This window comes from Tamandua tetradactyla, chromosome 20, assembly GCF_023851605.1.
Source record: "Tamandua tetradactyla isolate mTamTet1 chromosome 20, mTamTet1.pri, whole genome shotgun sequence".
NCBI classification, from domain to species: domain Eukaryota; kingdom Metazoa; phylum Chordata; class Mammalia; order Pilosa; family Myrmecophagidae; genus Tamandua; species Tamandua tetradactyla.
This window is the reverse complement of record NC_135346.1, coordinates 43,352,119-43,373,830: the sequence shown is the minus strand read 5'-3', so window position 1 is coordinate 43,373,830 and position 21,712 is coordinate 43,352,119. Positions and strand designations below refer to the sequence as shown.

Sequence of the window (21,712 nt, the reverse complement as noted above, 5' to 3'; positions counted from 1 at the left end):
AGTCTTCAAATAGCTCCCTGAAATGCCATTTGTAACAGGAAGGGCTTGGAGGAAAGGACAAAGGGAAAACAACAGTAGAAAGCGAACATGTTCGATGCTTAGATTTTAAAACATTTTGACATTTTAAAAACCTTTTTTTAATTTTTTTTTAGTGACTCTCATATGTAGCACTGTGGTCTAGTTTGCTAAATGGCAATTTTTAGGTAAAATTTCTTGTACTTTAAGAAAGTTCATTCCTAGACTAACCTCATATGTTGTATTTTTAAAAATCCAGAGTCTTATCATGGCAATTTTCTGACTTAATAATATACCTCTTTTCTGACTGTAAAATTAATTCACATGCAAAATGAATGATTTTAGAAAACTCAGAGTGATTTGAAAAAAAAAAATCACCAGTGATTTCCAATTTAAAACAGCGTAAATATTATCATTTACTTCTTATATTGATCTATCACCCATCTATGGATATATCATTCTATCTTTATCTATCTATCCATCTACCTACCCATCTCAATCATCTATTTATCTATATATCTATCTATCAAATTTAAATGTTATCTTTATGATTTTCAGATCTAAAATATGTTTAGGTAGCATGCTCAAAATTTCCCTTTGGGGGTCCAAGGATTAGGAAACCAGAGAATTTGCACATGATGGCTTGCTTTGAACATGGGCAAGTTTTGCAATTGCTCTCAGATGGGTGCCAGAAGGCTTGGAGAGCTAACCTTGGGAGCTGACTTTCAGAGCATCTGAGATCTAAGCATGGCCAGAAGACTGTTTGACTCTGGACTGGGAAGATAGGGCCCATGGGTACTGGTGCTGTAGACAGAGAAAAGTGATTTCAGATAAACTGTCCCATAGGCAAACTCTCCAAATTGCAGTCATTAATTTTTATGTGCCTAATTCTCATTTGACATATATATATGTCAATACCATGCATCAGAATTCATCAAGGATTCCCTTGTTTGGTGAGGGTTAATTCTCTCAAGCATAGAAAGAAGGCTACCACGTAAATATGGTATAGATATTGGTATATTTAAAAACTTATGACCATTTACAAAATGCATTTTGTAAAGCAATCTAGTATAGGCATAAAAAGCATAACAATGTATCTATTAATACTCAAAAGCTATATCCATTCTCTGTCTTATACTTTGTGAAATTCTATGCATAGCTCGTGGAATATAAGAATTAGAAATTAAACTTAGAATTCCTTAGATCCAAGATTCTCAAGAGAAAACTCTGGGCCTGCTATTGTTTTTCTAAGGTCACATTGCTAGTTAACTGCAAAAAAACAAGGCTAGAATATAATTAATGTGATTTTCTATCAAGAGTCTTTATATTGTGCTTTCCTGATTCCAAGTCAGGGAGTGTGTTTATTTATTTATGAGACTGACAGTATCTGTAGTAATAAATGAACATAGGAAATATGTATAGATAAATATATGCTGTTAAGTATTTTTTGAAGTTATATATGGAGGTAGCAAGGGTTGTAATTCCAAAGTGTAGAGTCTTAATAATTTTCATGAAATGACCTACCCATGTACCCAGAACACATATCAAGAAACAGAATATAATTAATATTCTAGAACATGATCAGACCCTCTTGTGTCTGCTTCTAGTCACTACCTGCTCCCCAAAGAATTCTTCTCACTTCTATACCATAGATTGTTTTTGCTTCTTTCTGAATTTCATATAGCTGAAGTCTTACAGGTGTTCTTTTTGAGGTTTCCAGATAGAATTTGATACTGTGAGAAAATATTACAACTTTTTGCATACATTCTACTATTGATAGGGATTTGAATGGTTGCAAGATTTGAGTTATTAGAAAATGTTTTTTGGTGAATATATTTGTGTATTTAGGAGAAGAATTGTTAGGTCTTTGGGTATATGCAGGTTATTTTTTGTAGATTGTTTCAACAGTTTTTCAAACTTGCACAATTTACACTTCCTCAACTGGAGTATGAGAGTTTCAGTTGCTCCACATCCTTGCCAACAATTGAAATTCTCTACCAGTGTCAGTGGTTTTATAGTGGTATGGCATTGTAGTTTTAATTTGCATATCTCTGATGGCTAATGAAATTATTTTATTGTCCTTCTAGGTATCATCATTTTTGAAGAGGGTTAAAATAGCTTGCCCAAATTCTATTGGATTGTCTGTCTTTTTTTGCATCAATTGAGGAGTTCTTTTATACTTTTAACATGAGATTTTTGCCATACATGCATATTGAATGATTTCTAACACCTCTGTGAGTTTGCTTTCTTAATTGTGTCTTTTGAAGAAAAGTTCCTAATCTTAGTATAACCCAATTCATCATCTGTTCCCATAGTGGGTAGCACTTTTCCTATTTTAATTGAGTTATCTTCTTCTCTTTCAAGGCCCCCTTGAGGCTTTCAATGAATTTTATACCAACATAGCGCTATAAGGGAAAACTTGTTAGGAGAGAAATGGAATAATATGAAAACATAACAAAGAACTAAAATGTTAATGTCTAAGCAAAAACATGCAACAAAATAGACATATACCTTTATTAGAGAATTTTATTTTTATGTCATTATTATTGTCACCAAAGCAGCCAGTAATCATTTACTCAGCTAAGAGTATTATACTGTGTTATAACATAAACAGCAGAGCATTTTGGAAAATTATGAAGTGTGTTCAAATTATTTCAAGACTCATAAATTTCAAAAATAATAATAAAATCCTGATATGGTAGATTTATTACATTTAAACCCTAGTTAAATTACGCCAGAGATTACTGAATTAATGGTTAAAGAAGTCTAAATTCATTCATTCTTTTCCCAGTGTGTCATGTACTCTCTTGCTTTCTCTAACTTACCATTGGTCTTCTGCTTTCTTTCACTCACTCTGAAAACATAAAGATGGCTTAATTCTTATGTTTCTGTAAATAGTACAAAATAGTAAAACTAACCCTTTAAAGTTATAGAGGATAATGAGAAAATCAACATAACTTTATGTTCCTAACTCCAATTAGACATTGGAATATTATGCATGAAAATGAGAACTACACAAAATTGGTTTGGTGGAGACTTTAAGTTATTGATAAAATTATAAATAACTGCTAATTTATCAAGGAGGCAAATATTTTTAGCCCTGCCCATTATTGGATAAAATCTCCCTGGCAATGTTTAATTTCAGGAAATGCTTTTCTTGTTTCCACATAAAAGAAATTGGGTCTATTGGTTACCGTTGATGGATAATTAGTGAATAACGAACCTCATTAAGTTTTCTGAAATTTCATTCTGCTGGTTTAATGATGTTCTTATATTAATATCTGAAGATTATTTTGATTTTATTTATTAAGTTAGTGCAATTTTCTGAGGTAAGAGCCTTGGAAGATTGTGTTGAATAAAAAAAGATAAGTTAGATAGTTATAAATATGCAATGTGTATATACATACACACATATATAAACTGATTCCTATTTCAAGAGTGCCATATTTTGCAAATAATAGTCCAGTGAGATCAGTTTTATATATATATTTTTTAAAAGCTTCATCTCTCAAATACCTATCATGAGTCAGACTCTTTGCAAGGCAATAAAGATTTAGAGATGAAAACTGTAGCCCTACTATTTAAAAGCTTATATAACTTTATAGGAAGGACCATCAGGTAAACCTTTTATAAATATAAGAATGTGTACATGCTTATATATTATTTTGTAATATAAAATGATTTCTTAAGATGGGTTGCTACAAGTTTTAAAACGACAGCGTTCATGGTAGCAGCAGGAATTTATTACTTTAATAGTTTTTGTCGATTCTCCACTGCAAAACTTGGGAGGTCACTTACTTAATACAATACACCTTTCAGAGCACTTCAACATTCTCTCTTTTTAGTTCCTAGGTAAAATTCATTGTGTCTGGAAATCCATGTGTATTCAAAAGAGCATACATAAAAAGATTAAAATTAATGAAGAGTGCTAGTTTAAGGCAACCTTCCCACATGGATAGGATCTGGGGAGGTAGTAAGGTTTTGTGGTCAAGATTTTACTTCTCTATTAGTAATTCTCACCACCTTTCAAATACCAAATTTATTGCATTATTTCTGCATTGTATTCTAAAGTCTGTAAGGATAGATAGGGCCTGTTTTAATAGTTTTTGCTATGATATCTCTAATGTACATTACAGTGCTTGGCATATGGTAAGCATTCAAAGAAAGTATTGAATTGAGTCAAATCCTCATTACCTCACAATGATATCAAGTTTTTTTGTAAAATAAAGGGAAAAAAGGTAAAATAATAGAAAAAGGAGAGACAAAATAAATAGAGGCTTCCAAGAGAAGAACTAAATCTAAGTTTCATGTAGAGTTGTCCTTCTCTTCTGGTCAATAGTGTTCAAATCTGGCCCCAATGAGAACTCAGTCCCTCCTGTGACTTTTAGGAGGCTCTCTTCAATGAGGCAGTAATACCCTTGAACTCTATAGAACACTGGGGTCAGAGTATTAATAACAAACAGATGTGTTTTCCAAATGGTATGGTTGTGTTCACCTTAGGTTAAGTTGTACCAATTTAATTTTAATTGTTCCCATAAGCGGACTGTTTACAGAAATAGGATTGTGGCTTTACTAAAAGTCTTCAACCCAGTATAGAATTGTACTCTTGGGCCCTCAGTGACTAAGAGGGCCTGTCTTTTTTTAAACTCAGCAATAGCAGATGAGGAATACCAGCTCAGAAGTTCCGCTCTTTGTTAAAACTGGTAAAAGTTCCTTTGACCTACAGTAATTTGGCTGACTTGGTACCTTGCCATGGACTCATCAGAAGGGCATGTCTATTAACCTATGTTAACTAGTTTCATAAAGGTATTTATTTGATTATTATAAAGCCACTTCTAAAGTTATTCTTGTTGAACAGAATATACTGTATAAAATATATGGGTCTCTTCTAATATTACAATGTGATTCCTTCCAAATACTTTTTTTTATGGACAAGTAATCCAACCGGAAAGACCTAAATTTCACCATTATCATCAGAAATTCATGATGACTAAATTGCAGACAAAAGGTCTCTTTCATCCATTGTGTGCTAATTTGGAGGTAGTGGTGGGGGGGGTGAGGTTTGCTAGATAATTTCATTCATTTCTTTAGATCTGTTCTTCACCCTTCTTTACCATGCTGTGTGAGACTGACCTCACCAGCCCACAGCATCTGAGTTTCCTTGCCCTCTAGTCTCCATTAGACTTCGACCTTGGTCCTTTAGGTAGGAGAAAAGAGAATTCTGGATACCGTTCCTCCCACCATCCCTACTTTGTCACTGTTTGCGGTAATCACTTATTGACTAGCTTCTCTCCTAGTCCAAGGTCCCAGGAAATGGTTTCTACTCTTGAACTTTCAGGACTTGGGCCATGTGTAGGCAGAATAAAGGCTCCCCAAAGTTGTCCTGTTCTTTATTCTTGGAACCTGTGAATATTGTACTTTACATGTGTGGTAGTTAGATTCAGTTGTCAACTTGGCCAAGTGAAGGTGCCTAGTTCTGTTGCCGTGGACATGAGCCAGTGGTACCTGAACCTCATCTGTTGCTCATTACATCTGCAGTGGGCTAGGAGGTGTGCCTGCAGCAATGAATGATGTTTGACTTAATTGGCTGGTGCTTAAATGAGAGAGCTCAACCTAGCACAACCAAGCAGCTCAGCATACCTCATCTCAACCCAAGCAGCTCAGCCCAGGCCTTTGGAGATGCAGAAAGAAATCACCCCGGGGAAAGTTGTTGGAACCCAGAGTCCTGGAGAGAAGGCCAGCAGAGACCACCCTGTGCCTTCCCACGTAAGAAAGAACCTCAGGTGAAAGTTAGCTGCTTTTCCTCTGAAGAACTAATGAAATAAATCCCCTTTTATTAAAAGCCAATCCGTCTCTGGTGTGTTGCATTCCAGCAGCTAGCAAACTAGAACAACATGGTAACAAAGAATTAGGCATATCAAGATATAATTAAGGGTATTAAGATGAGGAGATTATCCTGGATTATTTGAGTATGTCCAATGTAATCACAAAGTCCTAATAAGAAGGAAGAGGAAGGGACAGAGTAAAGGAAGGAGATATAACAATAGAAGCAGAGGTCATAACGATGTGATTCTTGGCTTTTAAGATGGAAAAGGATCATAAGCCAAGGAATGTGGGAGCTCTCTAGAAGCTGGAAAGGGCAAAGAATGGATTCTCCTTTAGAGTCTCTGGAAGGAATGCAGCCCTGCTCATGCCTTGTCTTTATCCATGGAGACTTTTGACTTCCAGAACTATAAGATAATTATTTTAGGTTGTTTTAAGCCACTAAGTTTGTGTACAGCAGCAATCAGAAACTAATACAGGAGATAATGGCTTTCCACTGTGCTTGGCACCATCCTTTGTTGGTGGACCTTAACCTTGCCCACATCAGTGTAAGTAAACCCATCATTCATTTCTCTTGAATTGCCCTTTCCTGTGTACCTTCTGTTTATTGCTAGGATTCTAATTTTAAAAGACTTGTTCAGTTTTATTCAGCAAAACTACATTTAGGCATTAATTCTATTGAAATAAAAGGAGAAATGTACAATGACTGACAAAGACATTGTAGCATTATTTACAACAAAAAAATGAGAATAATGCAAATTTTCAGAAATAAGGGACTTACTAAATAAATTATAAAAGTCCTAATAGAATGCTGGAAATGTTTATGCTACATATGCAATATACACACATGCATAGTTGTGTAAAAAATTAAACTACCTACTGTATCTGTCTATCCATACTTATCTGTCATCTAGTACAAATGTGTTTAAATATGCATGGAAAGATAAAGAAAAAGGGAATGATAAATAACATTTTCTAGTGGTTAACTCTTGCTGGTGGATTAAGAATCTTTGTGTGTGTGTGTGTATCTTTTCATAGTTTTCAAATATCCTAAGATTTTCATTAGTAATCAGAAAGAAACAAAGTTTGAAATCAGTAAATGGGACCTCATCGTGTATAGTGGAATGCTTTGTATTATAGGTAAAGCCCTTTCGGTTTCACCCACAGTTAGAATAATGATTTCTTCTCCCTACAACTATTTGTGTACAGCTTCAGTATAGTTTCTTGGTATTCTTATCTGACTCCTCTATAATATTTTAAGTGTTTGAGAGAGAGGTATCTAAAATTTATTTCCTGCTGTATTCACAGAGCTTTATGTAAGGCCCAGACTACATGTTTACTAAAATTATGACGTTGAATTGAATTTATGCATGTTTCATCAAAATTTCTTGGATGAGGGACTTATTTTCAGATCCATAAAAGCTACAAAGTTATAGAAAAAAAAGAAGGCAATTTCATATAACGGGGAGTTAGATGACAAACAACCCAATTTAAGATGTAAATAGATAGTGAATTATTTATATATACTTGTCAAATAATTTTTCATTTAAAGTTTGTTTGCTAAGGTGATTAGATGAATGTAAGTACTTAGCTGGGGTAAACATCTGGAGTTATGCCACTCAGAAAGCACATCAAGGACCGGAAGAGATTAAAGAAACTACCATATCATACCTTAGTCAAATTGGAAGGATTTCATGGACCAGGTAGAATCGTAAGAAGAACGTTTTCAGTGTGTGAAGCATAGAAAGGCATTCTAGGAACATGGCGATCCACTGGAGAAGACACAAAGGAGGAAGTAGGACAAATCAGCCAAGACAGCTATATGGAGATACGTAGAATTTATATTCTATATGCAGAATTTAGTAGAGTTTTTAAATATGTAAAATTTAGTAGAGTTTGAATATTAGATTATGATAAATAACATCACACCAAAACGATCAGCAGACTAGCGATAGAATTAAAGCATGCTAGAAGAAAAAGGGGCCAACTCCCCTCATTTACATATGAGAAACTGCATCCCATTTAGGGGTAATTCACCAGTTAGGGGTAATTAGTGAACTCCCCAGATGTGATCTGAAATCTCTAACCTTGGTGACTATTTTTTGTTTTGTCAAAAGAGGGTCCCCATGGATCATAAACATTGTTCTTAAACAAGGTAGAGCACAGTCCTTGTGCCCTTTCTTTTGTGATACTTCCTATCTCTGTTTGTCCTGAGAAAAATGAATAACATCCAGTCATTCCTTGGTATGGACTTAGTTACCCTTTGCAATAAAAATATGGGTGATGCACCATTAGTATCCTTATTTTAAAGAAGAAAACTGAGGCAGAAAAACCTTTCATAACAAATCTTGGCATGATGTAGAATTTGAAATTAGGTTGTATGGTTCAAGAGCCTCTGCTTTTCTGTTTTGTTACATAAACAATAATTAAAGGAATCTTTTCTTCAGTGTCCCAAACTTGGCGGAAGGAAATCACAAGTGGATTTTGCAATTGACCTGTAATTTTTAACTTTGAGAAGTGTAGTAGTGGTCAGACCACTCCCATCCTTTGTTGAATTGGTAGAAAGAATGAGCCTGCAGAGACTAGCTGTGGGAAATTCCTCCATTGTCTACTGCCCCAAACCCTGAAGACAAAGGCCAAATCCAGGTGCAGAATTTTTCTGATGATTGAAGACCCTCTCTTTCATAGTGAATACTGAATGTAATGTGGATAATTCCAGACAACTGACTGGTCATTATATTTGATAGGAAATTAAGGAAATGAAAAATCTATTGACTTATTTATTGCTTACTATTCTAAAATTTGACTCATTACAATAAAAGAATCAAAGTGAGGTCAAGATCAAGGACAGAGTGCATTGCCAAGTTTGACAGATCTTAAAGCACTAAGAGAGAGAGAAAGCATTCCAAATTTTTTACTTCCAACTACCAAAACACTAGGAAACATAGTGGAAAGAGCAATTATTGGATGTCTCTCCTAGCTGTGTGACCTTTGGGAATGTATTAAGCATTGAAAAATGCATCAGAGCATCTTGGTCTTGATCATTCCTCCTTTCTCCTACACATTTGAGAAAAATCCGCAGTGACAAAGTATAGAGATAGCAGTTTTTTCCATAGTGCCCAAAGACTGCTTCATTTGATTAATTTAATTTGACCTTCACAGGCAAAAAGTTTTCTCTGAGTGAGAATAATGCAGAGATTTAAAAAGAGATGACTACCATACAATGAATACACAGTCACCTAAAGATAAGAACTTTGACTTAAACAGCAGACAAACCTCAGTGAAAACTATATTTTTAATATGTCTGGAAATTGAGAAATTGATGTTTAAATTGGATGCAGGGAGTAATGGGAGTCAACAGAATGTCAGGAAAAGGAATTTTAGGGCAGCTGTATTTATAAAAGAATATACTTCCCTTTCCTTTTGAGAACATCAAAAGACTTGAAGAAAATATGATTCTGTCTCTGGAGTATAGCTTCAAGCTAATAAACTCTTAGTTTTTAAGTTTGGGGGATATATAAGAAGGTCATTTGGACTTAAAAATATTTGATCAAACGTGAGATTCTTTCAACAAGAGACTTAGATTTTCAATCTGCAGTTTATAAGAATGTTTATAATGAAATACTCCTTAAAAATGAAATATCATGATTTGGGGGTCATATTAAGGCATAGATGACTACTGCTGGATTCTTTCCGAAAAGCTGATTTGATAAAGGTAGGAGGAACATGCAATCTAATGGTAAGATAAGGCAGAGAACTTCCAACCATTTGTTGAGTGCTGTGACTACATGAAATGATATTATTTTACCTAATTTATAGCCAATAAAATGGAGATTTAGTTTAAGTGAGGTGACAATTGTCAAACAACTGGTAGAACTGTGATCCCAATTCTGTCTGAAACCATATTCTGTATTCTTAAACACCTTAGGTAGAAGACTTGATCTTTACTTACTTCGTGATATTTCTGCCTTCCTTCTCCATTCCTCATGCCAAACACATCTCAAAATTATTTTTGAAGAAGGTCACCATGCAAAATGTCACTTGGTTTTCAAATAGGGGTTTTTTAAAGGAAAGGTAGTATGGGGGAATGGGAGAGGAAAGCATGGACACAATCTTTAAGACAAACAAGTCCAACCAGACCACTGAGATGCCACCATGGTTTAAAATGCAGCATTTTTATTGTAAAAGCCCACATGTTAGGCAATAACTTTGTGAAAAGGTTTTCAAATACATAGACAGGGAGCAGCTGATAATTAAGAATTGGATTATATATAATATATATTTGTATTGCCAATACTATGCACACATTGGAAAGCTAACTTTTTGAGTGTCCCCATTACAGAACACAGTTTGAATCAACAGTAATAACGTTTCTCACCATTGAAATTTGCCAACAACTCTCCCAAAAAGTCAACATTTGATATCTTGACAAAAACAAGAAAATATTTCATTCTATTTACATATGTTTGAGGTTATACACTAGAGCACTGGTACATTAAATGTTTATAAAGTTGGCAGCTAAATGTGTTTCAAGATTCATCCAGGTGACTTGATGATGATGTCAATGGTTTTATATTAACAAAGTCACTCTCTGCTCTTTTCTAATGTTTTTAGATTATCTATAAAATCTATACTAGCTATGACTTAATTCTGACTTAGAGCAACTATTGTCATAAGAAGGAATTGACAAAGGGTGCTATTTTAGGAAAAATAAAACGCAGGATGAATACATGAAGATGGGGCTCAACTCATCATTTTTGAAGTCTGGAACAACCCCTTCGTTTGATTACAATGTGGTCTAAGGAGGCCACAGCCCAAAGCTCAATCTCCTTGTAAGTCACCCATTTGTTTCTTCATTCTCTTATTTAATCCATATATATATATATATATATATGTGTATATATATATATTCTACCTCTCAGAGTAAAGAAAACTACATTCTGACATCCTGAATACAGGTCAGGTATGACGCTTGCTTATTATATCTGTCATATGTTCACAAGCAGAATTGTGGATGGGTCTGGGATGACTCATCCCCAACCCTGGAAAAATAATACAATACACAAACTCTAATTATGCCCTAGAAGTGTCATTTCTTTGCATAAACATGGAAGATAAGCATGGTTTTCAAAAGGAGTATGAACTCTGCCTAAAATAAATTTCTGACAATGAACATAAATAGCCAAAGTTCTTTGGATCCTTCTTGTTATTTCCACAAAATCAAATATCACTTAATAATGCTTATGTGAAAAGATGAATCTTTAGTTCCAAGTCAGAACTGAGAGAGTCACCAGAATATGAGGTCAATTCAGTTCAAACCACATTTACTGAGCACCAACTGTGTGCCAGGCACTATGCAAGGTGCTGAGGATCCAAAGAAGAAATGACAAAGATTCTGCCCACAAGGCACTCACAATCACTAGAAGCAGATCTTTACATAGAGACTAAATTGTATTACAATCTATCATCCAAAAAGGAAGAAAAATAGCAGCAAGCACATAAAATTACTTTGTACTCTAGCTATGAAAGTGGGCATATTTAGAGGTGGCAAATGTTGGTTATTCAATCAATAGTTTACTTAAAGTGTTGAAATACATCATACAATAAAAATTAAGCTGTTTGATTCTTCATGCATGAAGGAAAAGGCAGAAAAAAATTCCTCCCTCCAACTCCAAGCCCAAACCTTTGTAATGACATTCATGATTCCTTTTTTATTTCAAAGACACAAAATAAAAGACAATACTTTATGATGGGAACTCCAATCCATTTATTTTTGGATCTAAAGAGATGCATGCATTAAACTTAAAGCAATCTAAGTTACTGAAATATTTACATCATTGTACATATGTTGCCGGGGAGAATTTCCTTCTGACTTGGGATACAGGTGCAATACAACTCTAGTCTAGGCTCTTATATTTAACGTAAGCTGTGATTCTTCTCAAATGAGGGGTTAGCTCTAATGGGATCCAACTTAACAAAATGTGGCCACAAGTTAACTTACGGTACATCTCTTGGGCCTTTTGCATCTAATTGTATTATGAAGTGGGTAAGGATACCACCACTATCAATAGTCATGGATTTCACTATTTCAATTGCAGGAGCTAAATATTATCTTGTTTGGTTTCAATGCTTCTGCTCCAATTTCACTTTGCCTTGCAGGTCTTAAACATAGCAAACAGTAAATTTCAAAGTACGCTAACCAAAGGAGAGTTGGGCACAAAAAATATGACATTAACGCAATTTACCAGGTTTGGACATAAAAACGCATTTGGATCATTATACACCACACAGGAGATCACTTTAAATGGACTTAGAGAAGACGTTTTCTCTCCATGAGATTCAGCGAATAGAACCCTTATCGGTGTTTCCCCTTCCTTTCACAGGTAAAGATAGGATACCCAGTAAACCAGATTGAACAAGCAGAAAGCAGTAGGGAAGAAGATTCGAGCATAGGAGTCCATTTTGGCAATACGGATATGTATCCTTCCATGTCTCCAAGCCCCTGTTCGACAGTCTTCAAAACAGCAGAAAAAACTGGCACAGTCCTTGCCATCCAGACACTCATACCCATATTCTTCATCTCTCTCTTGAAGATGTGTGGCATTGTTCATTTGAATGGTTGCTGATCTTGGACGGATATCGATGGTAGGGGCCTGAGCAAGGGTAGGGGAGAGAAGGGACCAGCATTAGATATACATGACAAATCCCAGAAATTTTGCCCACAATGTCACCAATGTGAATGATGAATCTGAAAATGGTTACTCAGGAGTTTGCTATGACATCGTGATCTATGATGGTAAATTTGAACTTAGCACGTTTGCGGATTTCAAATATTGAGCTTAAGCAGTGCAGCTGAAAATAATACCATCAAGCTATAGCAAGAAGATTGAACACCAAAAGAACTCAAAGATTAAGATTTAAATAAACAACTACATGGCATCTTTTCTAGTAACTATTAGATGTGAAGTTGGATATATGAAGGCATTTAATGGTACTGCATGTGAGTAGAACAGAGAAATAAAAATGCATCAATTTTGAAATCATGCTTATAGTCAAATAGTAAATACTATTACACTGAGTAAAGATGCTATTAATAGAAAATGTTAAAAAAATATGTATATATGCAAATTTAGAAGTTTCCTGGCTTTATACCATAATGGTATGGCTTATTTTAAGGGAATATAATACTTCGTCTAACATTCACCACACAGAAGCTTCAGAATGTCTGAAATGTTTACCTATGCATAAATACAAGTTCAGAAAAATTGTCTTGACCTAGCCATCATCTTTTTTTAGCATTTGAGAAGGATCTAGTACCAATGAAATATATGCTAGTCTAGCTTTTCTGCCAGACCAATTATAAAGTTGCTATAAAATTATATAATTTATTTAATGTTAATTCAGATGTGCCAGTTTTAGGATAATATAGACAGAAATCTTAGTGCCAATTGAATCAGAATTCAACTGGGCATAGAAATCTCATTGTAATACTGCATATTAATTAGCACCAATAAGACCAGTGAACACCCTGAAGGAAGGGATGGGTGTTTTTCACTTAAACTCTTTTGAAGAAAGTTTTGTTCTCATAGAATTGAGGCAGAGTTCAGGTCAATAGAGATTATTCATTTAATTATCAAATAAATAATTACGTTTTGAATAAGGACTTACAGAGTTAATTATCAGGTTTGAAAAGGTATGCATATGGTAGGTGTAGCTGGTGAAATTGGATCCATTTTCATTTGAGAAGAGATGGTCAGCCTTGGCTTTGATATCAAAGAGGCCCCCTTACCTAATGAAACTTCATGGGGCTTATAGCTTTTGAAGTAAGTCCATGTAAGTTCAAAACATCTGTGAATTATTGTAAGGTTGCTGTATCAATTCTAGAAATACATAGAGCTAGCTTCACCTTGACTGTGTTATCCCTAGTAGAATAGTTAAATGTCTACTCATAAAAAAATGAAACACCATGTAAGCATTAATAGTTAAATTCAGCAGTTGCATGCAGTGAATTTCCATTCCAAAAACATTATACCTTGAAGGAAAACATCCGAAGAAGCTTTGGGTTTGTAGACAGAAAAGAGAATCACATTTTTTTTTTTTTATAAAAAGAAAGAAAGAGAAGAAAAGAAAGAGGAGACAAAATAAGATAAATTAAAAATACATTTTGAAAACATGGTAAGTGAGAGGAACTGAAATTATAAACACAGAGGGACAGTTGTAAGCTTGGAATAAAGTAAATGCCTAAAGTTGTAAAATGAAATTTTGTGGTTGCTAACGAAATCCACAATAAATTAATTCACAATTACTGACTATAAAAGCCAGTGTTGTCCAATTGTGAAAATGCTTTCTTTTGTCTGATTTCTCTTTTTGGATACTGTGATTACATGTATTTAATTATAATCAAGCAGGCCTTTAATGGATAAGTCCTGACATAATGAGCCAAAGGATCTAGTAGACAGGAAAATGAAATTTCAGCTTCTCATTCAAAGCTTAGGCTCTTGCTAGTTCCAAAAAACCATCCAATTGGTTTAAAGGGAGAAATGCATGAAATTCCCAAGTAATTTTATTTCCTTAATCCCCTTTTTCCTCTGTCTTCTTTTCTTGTTCTGCTCTCTCCATGTCCTTGATAAAGGAATCCAAATGTTTCTATCTCTGCAACAATATCCGATCTGCAATGGCCTAGCTGTAAGAGAGGGCCAAGCTTCCTTCAAAGCTCATCTGAAGGCTATTGCTCACACCCTTGTTACCAGTGGCAGATAATTAAGCTGGGGAGTATTTGGGGAAGAGCAGAATGGAAAGAGAAGGGTGAGCAAACAACAAACAACACAACAAGGAAAGTAAAACAAGGATAAAGAACATGGGAAGGCAGAGAGAGGCAAAACAGTGAAGGCAAGGACTGCATAAAGCCTAATATATACTTGGTAAATTAATGGCAAACATTTGTATTAATCATCATGAATGATCCTTTTTTCTTGATCTTTTACAAAGAGTAACGTTCAGATACATATGTGCAGGTTTTATCATTTCACTGGGGTTCCCAGAGATGCATCAGAATACAACCTAGACTCAGCTAGATTCCCTCAGTGTAATTCATCACCAAAATTGTCTGGCTCAGATAGCTAGTCATTTTCATGGCTCTCATGGCTCTTAGAGGAGAGCAGGAGAGGCCATGTATTTAGGGGGTAGCAGAATTTCCTTTGAAGAGAATGGAACTTACAGTTCACGGGGCTCTTATGTGTAATAGGCACTGCGTTCAGGTGGACAGATGGGTAGTGATGCATGCTTCTCAAAATCCACAAAAGACAATTACTTTAAGCGTTAATCTGTGTGACTCATCATCTCTACTTGAAGTTTGGTGGCAGGATGAAATCATTCTCCCTGTTTCCAAACCATGTGGATTCTGGGATCAATCCCGTTTGTTTATTGCAGAATCATTACCAACTATACTTGCCAACTACTAATGGTGAGGATTTTCCATGTGCTACGTATTGATGTTGACCTCTATTACCGCATTTATTTCTCACAACATCCCTATAAGATATGTACTTTTATAATACTCATTTTAAATATGAGAAAATTAAGGCACAGGGAGGTTAAGAGGAACTTGCCCAAACCTCTTAAAGAGAAATCAGATACATTCAAGTAGTACATCAATATAAAACCTATTGTAGAAACATATACATACATGCACATACATACATACATTAAATTATTTGCAAAAGTGTGGTGATGCTTGAAGTTTCAAGAACCTAGTGGCTTCCTAGTGGTGTGTCTTGGTTGAAATTTTTAATTAAAAACATCGGGAATTTAAAACATAGTAAGTGGACCAGGAAGGTAAAACTTAAGGAAACTTACTTTAATACCACACAGTCTGAAACCATTTCTCAACAGTGGTTATACTCCCTTTGAAATGAAGGGGAAGTCTCGGCATTTGCCTGACTAAGAGCACATAGATTGAGGGAGTGTGTCTTAGAGAATTAGCTCTGTCACAAGTTACCACTGACGGGAATGGACCCTTAGAGTCATACATTATGTCTTCATCTTGGAGGGCAAAGTGTTGACGCTTAACCTACTGACAGGCTCACTCAAACCAAACCAGCACACAACCAGGTGGTCTTTCTACATGAGTATTTCAGTGGCCTCAATGGAAAAAAGATACATACAGGGTTTTTCTTCTTTTTGTCTTTGTCCTTGCTTGGTTTCCGGTTGCTGACAAAATAATGAAGGGTGCCATACTCCACTAAAGCAGAGAAGACAAAGATGAAGCAGACAGACACAAAGAGATCCATCGCTGTGACGTAGGAGACCTTGGGGAGCGACTTCCGGGCGATGGTGCTCAGCGTCGTCATTGTGAGAACCGTGGTGATACCTGCACAGAGGCACAAGACAGTGAGCAGATCATGGGGCCCCATCAGCAAGGTGGGTCATTAGTCACCATCAAAACTGAAGTTGCATTGTGATTTCTTTTGGAATGGACTGGCATCATTGAAATTCATTCATTCTGTCCACAACTGATTGACTATTACGTTCCAGCCACCTTAATGGGCACCTGGATATACACTGGGAAATAAAATAAACATGGTTCCTGCCTTCATGTACCTTAATTTTTTTTATTTTTATTTTTATTTATTTTTTTTGGTATGGGTAGGCACTGGGAATCGAACTTGGGTCTCCAGCCTGACAGGTGAGAACTCTGCCTGCTGAGCCAGCATGCCCCCCACCCCTTGCACGTTAAATTTTAAAGAGAAATACTACAAATCAAATAGATGAAGACATGTTTAATGAAAAATTTCGGTAAGCACCCGGAAAATAGCGAGGATGCTGAGAACCTAGTTAGAAAGAATTCTGAGGAAAGATCTCTTTGAGGAGGTGATATTTAAGGCGACACCTAAAAAATAGAAGAAAATAAATGTTTGACTAACCACAGAGGAGGTAAGTTACAGTTGGGTTCTGATGAAGGGAAAGCTTCCATTCTTGGAACTTTCAGAATATCTGCTATGGGGATAGGCACAGGGATCAAGGTGAAGTGGGTGAAATAAAAAGTCATAACAGACAGCACATGCAGGGGAACTTGCAAAGAGAAACCATTAAAAGGTGTTAAACAGAGGAGGCAGGTGGGTGTGGGTCATACGATCTGATTTCTGCATTTCCAAGTACTATTATAGGATGAAAAAAAAGTATCTCAGAAGTAATGTAACTAATATTTACTGAAGACTGTTGCGCTAAGCACTATATGTACATTGTTTCCTTGAATCTTCACAGCAGGTATGTTCTTTTTTATTTTATAGATAAGGAAATGATGCTAAAAGATGCAGCTCCACATTCATTAATAGAATAGAAGAAGAGGGAAATTAAATGCCTGGCATCAAAACTCTTTTACTTATTGTGCAACAGGACCTAAGCAAACTGGCACTTCCCAATGCTTGTTTATAGAGACAGGGAGCAAAGCTAAAGTAATATATGTGTTAAGCAGAAGAGGATCAGTGGTTCTCCTGTGAAAGCTGTTCTTCGTGTTTCTGACAACATAGATTCAGTATTAGAATAGGTACAAGCTCCTGCTGTAGGGACTTCATTAAGTCACTTTAACAGTGTAGGCTGCAGTTTCCTCCCTGCTGGATTAAACTTTGAAGGTCCCTCCATTTCTTACAATTCTATGATTCTATTTCAGCCCTTCTTATCATGGCTAAAAGCTTCTCTCTGTTCTCCAGAAGCAGTAACCCAAGCATTTACCATTTTCAACTTTGCAATTTACGTTTCTGATGGGGGGAAATATGCCATAATCCAATAGTGTGTGATTGTAAGTATAATGGATGACTAAGAGCCTTCTGAAAGATAATTAGCTTCCCATGCTCAAATGGAGGTGATGGGGGAAACAGAAGTAATCAAGCCCAATACATCTGGGGGTGAATAGGGAAAGAAGCAACAGAGCAGAACAGCTGCACCATACAGGAAAGGGGAAACAAGCTTTTTCTTTCTCTCGAAGACATGCGTTACTAATATAGTAAGCTAAGAAGGTGGCTAAGTGGAGTCAAAACTTCCTTGAAGAAGGGTTAAGTAGAGATCAAAATTGGCATATCTCTTCTTAATCTCTCAAGTTTTGATTCCTCAGAGCCATTTTTTGAGGGTTTTAGCTACATTTAAGAGAATGGTGTGGCTCTCCTGGGTCATTTAATCTTAACGTAATAGCAACTTTCCTAAGAGCATTTTGTGCTATAAAAGTCCACAGGAGGGTGAGTTAAAATAACTTCACAGAAAAGTAGGCTTTAATGGAGGAAAGGGGTAATCAAAGGAACTGTGGTTAGAAAGTCCTTTAGCCCCTTTCCCACACTATTATTACTGATGATTCAACAGTTCATGACTTTTCTAGTCTATATGTTCTGTGAGGACAGACAAGATATCTGTCTTGATGACCTTTGTAACCCCAAAGTCAAGCATACTGCTGGGACTCAATAAATACTTGTTGAATAAATCTATGTTCAATGCATAGCATACATATAAAATATCAAAGGGTCTCAACTTGCATTTGAGAAGATGGAGTCATATAGATGATTTATGGGTGATATCTTTAATGGTAAATAGCAGCAGCTGACATTTATTGATTTCTTCCTTTGGTAGGGCATTTGTGCTAGGTACTTTATAAGTTACCCCACAAATATAACCACAAAGATCTTATGGGGTATGTTCTAATTCTTTTTTTTATATAAGATTAAAAAACATCTGACCGTTGAAAGTTTAAGAAACTGGTTTAAGCTAGTAGGTAGAAGAGATGAGATGCAAACTTCAAATCCTATGCTCTGGACCACACTATTATATTTCCCTTCTAAATAATGGATACCTTACATGTGTCATTAAACATAAGGAGATTGGGGGCGGTGCAATGGTGGTTCAGTGACAGGATTCTCGCCTGCCATGCAGGAGACCGGGGTTTGATTCCTGGTGCTTGCCCATGACAAAAACAGAAACAAAACCCAAAACCATAAGGAGGTTGGGAAACCATTGTAGATTCCTGATTGAAAATGTCATATGGGTCTGTGAGACTGCCATACTGTTGCGGTGGAAACTTTAGGAAGGTTGAGTTTCTTACCTCAAACTGCAGGGTTGGGGAGGAGAGAAAAATACCTCATAGGAACTGTTCCGATGAAGAATAAATTAAGTAACATGTATAAAGTGCCAATGTCTAACAAAGTCACAATAAATGTAAGGTATAATTATGGTTAATTTCAGAGACAAAAAGTCTGGCTTCTCAAACTATAAAACAAAGTATCTCTTGTTTTAGGTTGTCTGTGCATTAATGCATAGAGGAGTTCTTACTTATATCTAATTACAGCTGGTATCTTTGTGAAGTTAATGTCTAAACTGGCACCTTGGCATTCATTTCGCATTCAGACCTCAAGCCGTGCCTGACCTCTGAAACATGAAAATGTCAGTGTCTATGCTATATACCACAAATGTGTCCACCCTAAAAAATCCAGCAGGTGATAGTTTAGTTGAAAGAAATTCTGACATGTAAGGGAAATACTGGTCTTGCAAATGGGAAGCTGTTATTCAAGCTATGTGGAAATTTATGGCAGCCATGTAAAACTGGGATCTTGAAGAACTGCTTCATGAATTTCTCAGGGTTCTACCTAGAACCACAGCTATCACACATCAACAATAAAACAAAAAGAATGACAGATTTAACTGATTCACCAACCAGCAGCAAAGTAGCTTGATGTGATTTTCAAGCCCAATTTTGCTAAGCAAAGAATTTAGATTTCTCTTACTTGTAGGAGAGGATAAAATATGAACAGCTTTCATCATTTCCCCAAATTCTGGTTTGGGGAAATAAACTCTCCAGGGATGTTAATCCACCTCAGATTACTTGTATGAAAAATGCCAATTGATATTTTAATATTCCATCTGTCATCACTGCACCATGATTAAAGCTCACCAGCTACCACCTGTGTACCAAACTATGTTCATGTGTTATAAGCTCCAAAATGACTTTTCTTCCTCTTGCTCTAGTGTTATGTGCTCAGAAAAGAGCCAGAGCTCCGAGCCTGGTGGATATATTTCCCCTGCTGATCAATAACCTGGCTCTAACTGCTAAAGGCACAAAGTTGAGCCCAAGGGTTTAAGGTCATCTAGTTAAACTCTTAATGGTAAACGCTGGAAAAGGTAATGGGACACAGTGTGAGTGCATATTAAAATCACCTGGGGAAACTTCTCAAACTCCTATTACCCAGGCCAGGCCTAAGACTAATTACATAAGAATCTCTGGGGGTCGGACTAAGGCAGCTTTATTTTTAAAAGATCCAGTATGATTTAAATATGCAGCTAATTCTGAGAAGTACTGATCTAGTGTGATGATTAGGCAGCAAAGTTAAAGATAGAGAAACTGACTGGGCCCAGTTCCCTTCCATTTCCCCCACCACCGGCCTGCAGCAAAGCATCACACCCAGAACAAATCTAGGTCTCATTAGCCAAGGGGCAGATCTGCTACCAACTGGCTGTGTGACCTTGTGTAATTCAGTCACCTTTGCAGGGCATCTGCTTTCTTCAGCTCTAATACAAATGTGATGATAAGTGTTATAATCATTGCAACTGCTTCCTAGGCTTGTGTAATGAGTCAAAAAGGCCCAGGAGCCACATGGTACTTGCCTGACTCACAGTAAGTGACCTACAAACAGGAACACCTATCTACTTTTTGCTCAGAGTCCTCTCAGTCCTCAGCTCACTCCCCTTGATCCTGTCTCCCACCATGGCATTTTGCCAAGGAACACCCGTTTAATGAATGGCTGAAATGAGCTACCAAAGTGCCCATGAAGAGATTTGGGCCAGTAGGCATTCTGGCTGCAAGTGGATAAATTGATTTGAAATATTTTCCTTCAAATAGTTTGAGGAGAGGTATATGAGAGCACATCAATGCATTTGTGCATTCCATTCGTAAGTGCACACATTGAATGAGCAATCACCGAAGTTCCTGCATGTGCCAGGCACTGTGTGAGTGCTGAGATGAAAATGACATTTACATTCTGATGTGAGAGACAGACATGTAGGCATGTAATGCCATAGTAATAGCCCCGAAGTAATAAGCTCAATATATTTGTTTCTTTGTCGGCATGAGGCATAGATGAGATATTATGATTGTTGAATAAGACTTGTAAAAGAGAGTACATCTTATGACAGGAAAACTCAAAATAAATTTATTTTGAAGCAGATGGGAAACTAAATTAGGTTTGGAAGAGGGTACACATGCAAATGATGTATTTTTTTTGTTCTTCTTCTAGAAATCACTTCTGTACTCAGTTTTGATAACTTGGTGCAGATCATTTTGTTATAAAATGAGTACTGTAGCTAACATTTCTGAGGCCTGATTAAAATAATTCCATGTACAAAATGTAGACCATCTTATTTACCCTTAACAAGCCCCCTGAGTTAGGTACAAGGATCATAGGTGTTTAAGATATGAGGAAACTGTGATTTAGAATGATTAAAGGGTATTCCCAAGGTCATACTCTGTTTGTTTATTGAAACCCAGATTAGTTGGACACCAAAATCCAAGCTCTTAATTATTTCACAATACACTACTCTAGACAGCGGGTTAGCAAGAGACATGGCTCTAGGTTTCACATAGCTAATGATAGGGGATTGTGGTTTTAAAACTCAGCTTTCAATACATCTATACTTAGTTTACGCTTAGGAATTTTATGTAATATGAACATTTCATTCATGGGCCTGGACTCCAATGTTGCTGTGAGTCTTTGGCCTTGTTTTAGTCCGTGTGTGCTTTCTTATTCATGTGAGGAAACAGACATCAAAATCCAGAGGAATATGAACATATATTATAATGAGCAAACAGCAAGTAGTTAAAAAGGGGAGGGTTTTGCCAAAA

General features: G+C 36.1%; 1 protein-coding gene across 5 annotated transcripts in view; it reads right to left on the bottom strand.

Moving 5' to 3' along the window:
• Nucleotides 1-12,215: 12,215 nt before the first annotated feature.
• Nucleotides 12,216-21,712, bottom strand: part of GABRG2 (gamma-aminobutyric acid type A receptor subunit gamma2) — a 117,874-nt gene continuing 108,377 nt past the window's right edge. For 3 of the 5 annotated variants that reach the window (XM_077138092.1, XM_077138095.1, XM_077138094.1), the window contains exons 8-10: nt 16,002-16,207; nt 13,871-13,894; nt 12,216-12,491 (exon numbers count right to left, since the gene is read on the bottom strand). In XM_077138092.1, coding sequence (XP_076994207.1) covers nt 12,216-12,491; nt 13,871-13,894; nt 16,002-16,207 — 506 coding nt within the window. The remainder of the gene's footprint in view (nt 12,492-13,870; nt 13,895-16,001; nt 16,208-21,712) is intronic. The other 2 variants (XM_077138093.1, XM_077138096.1) reach the window with 1 other exon arrangement.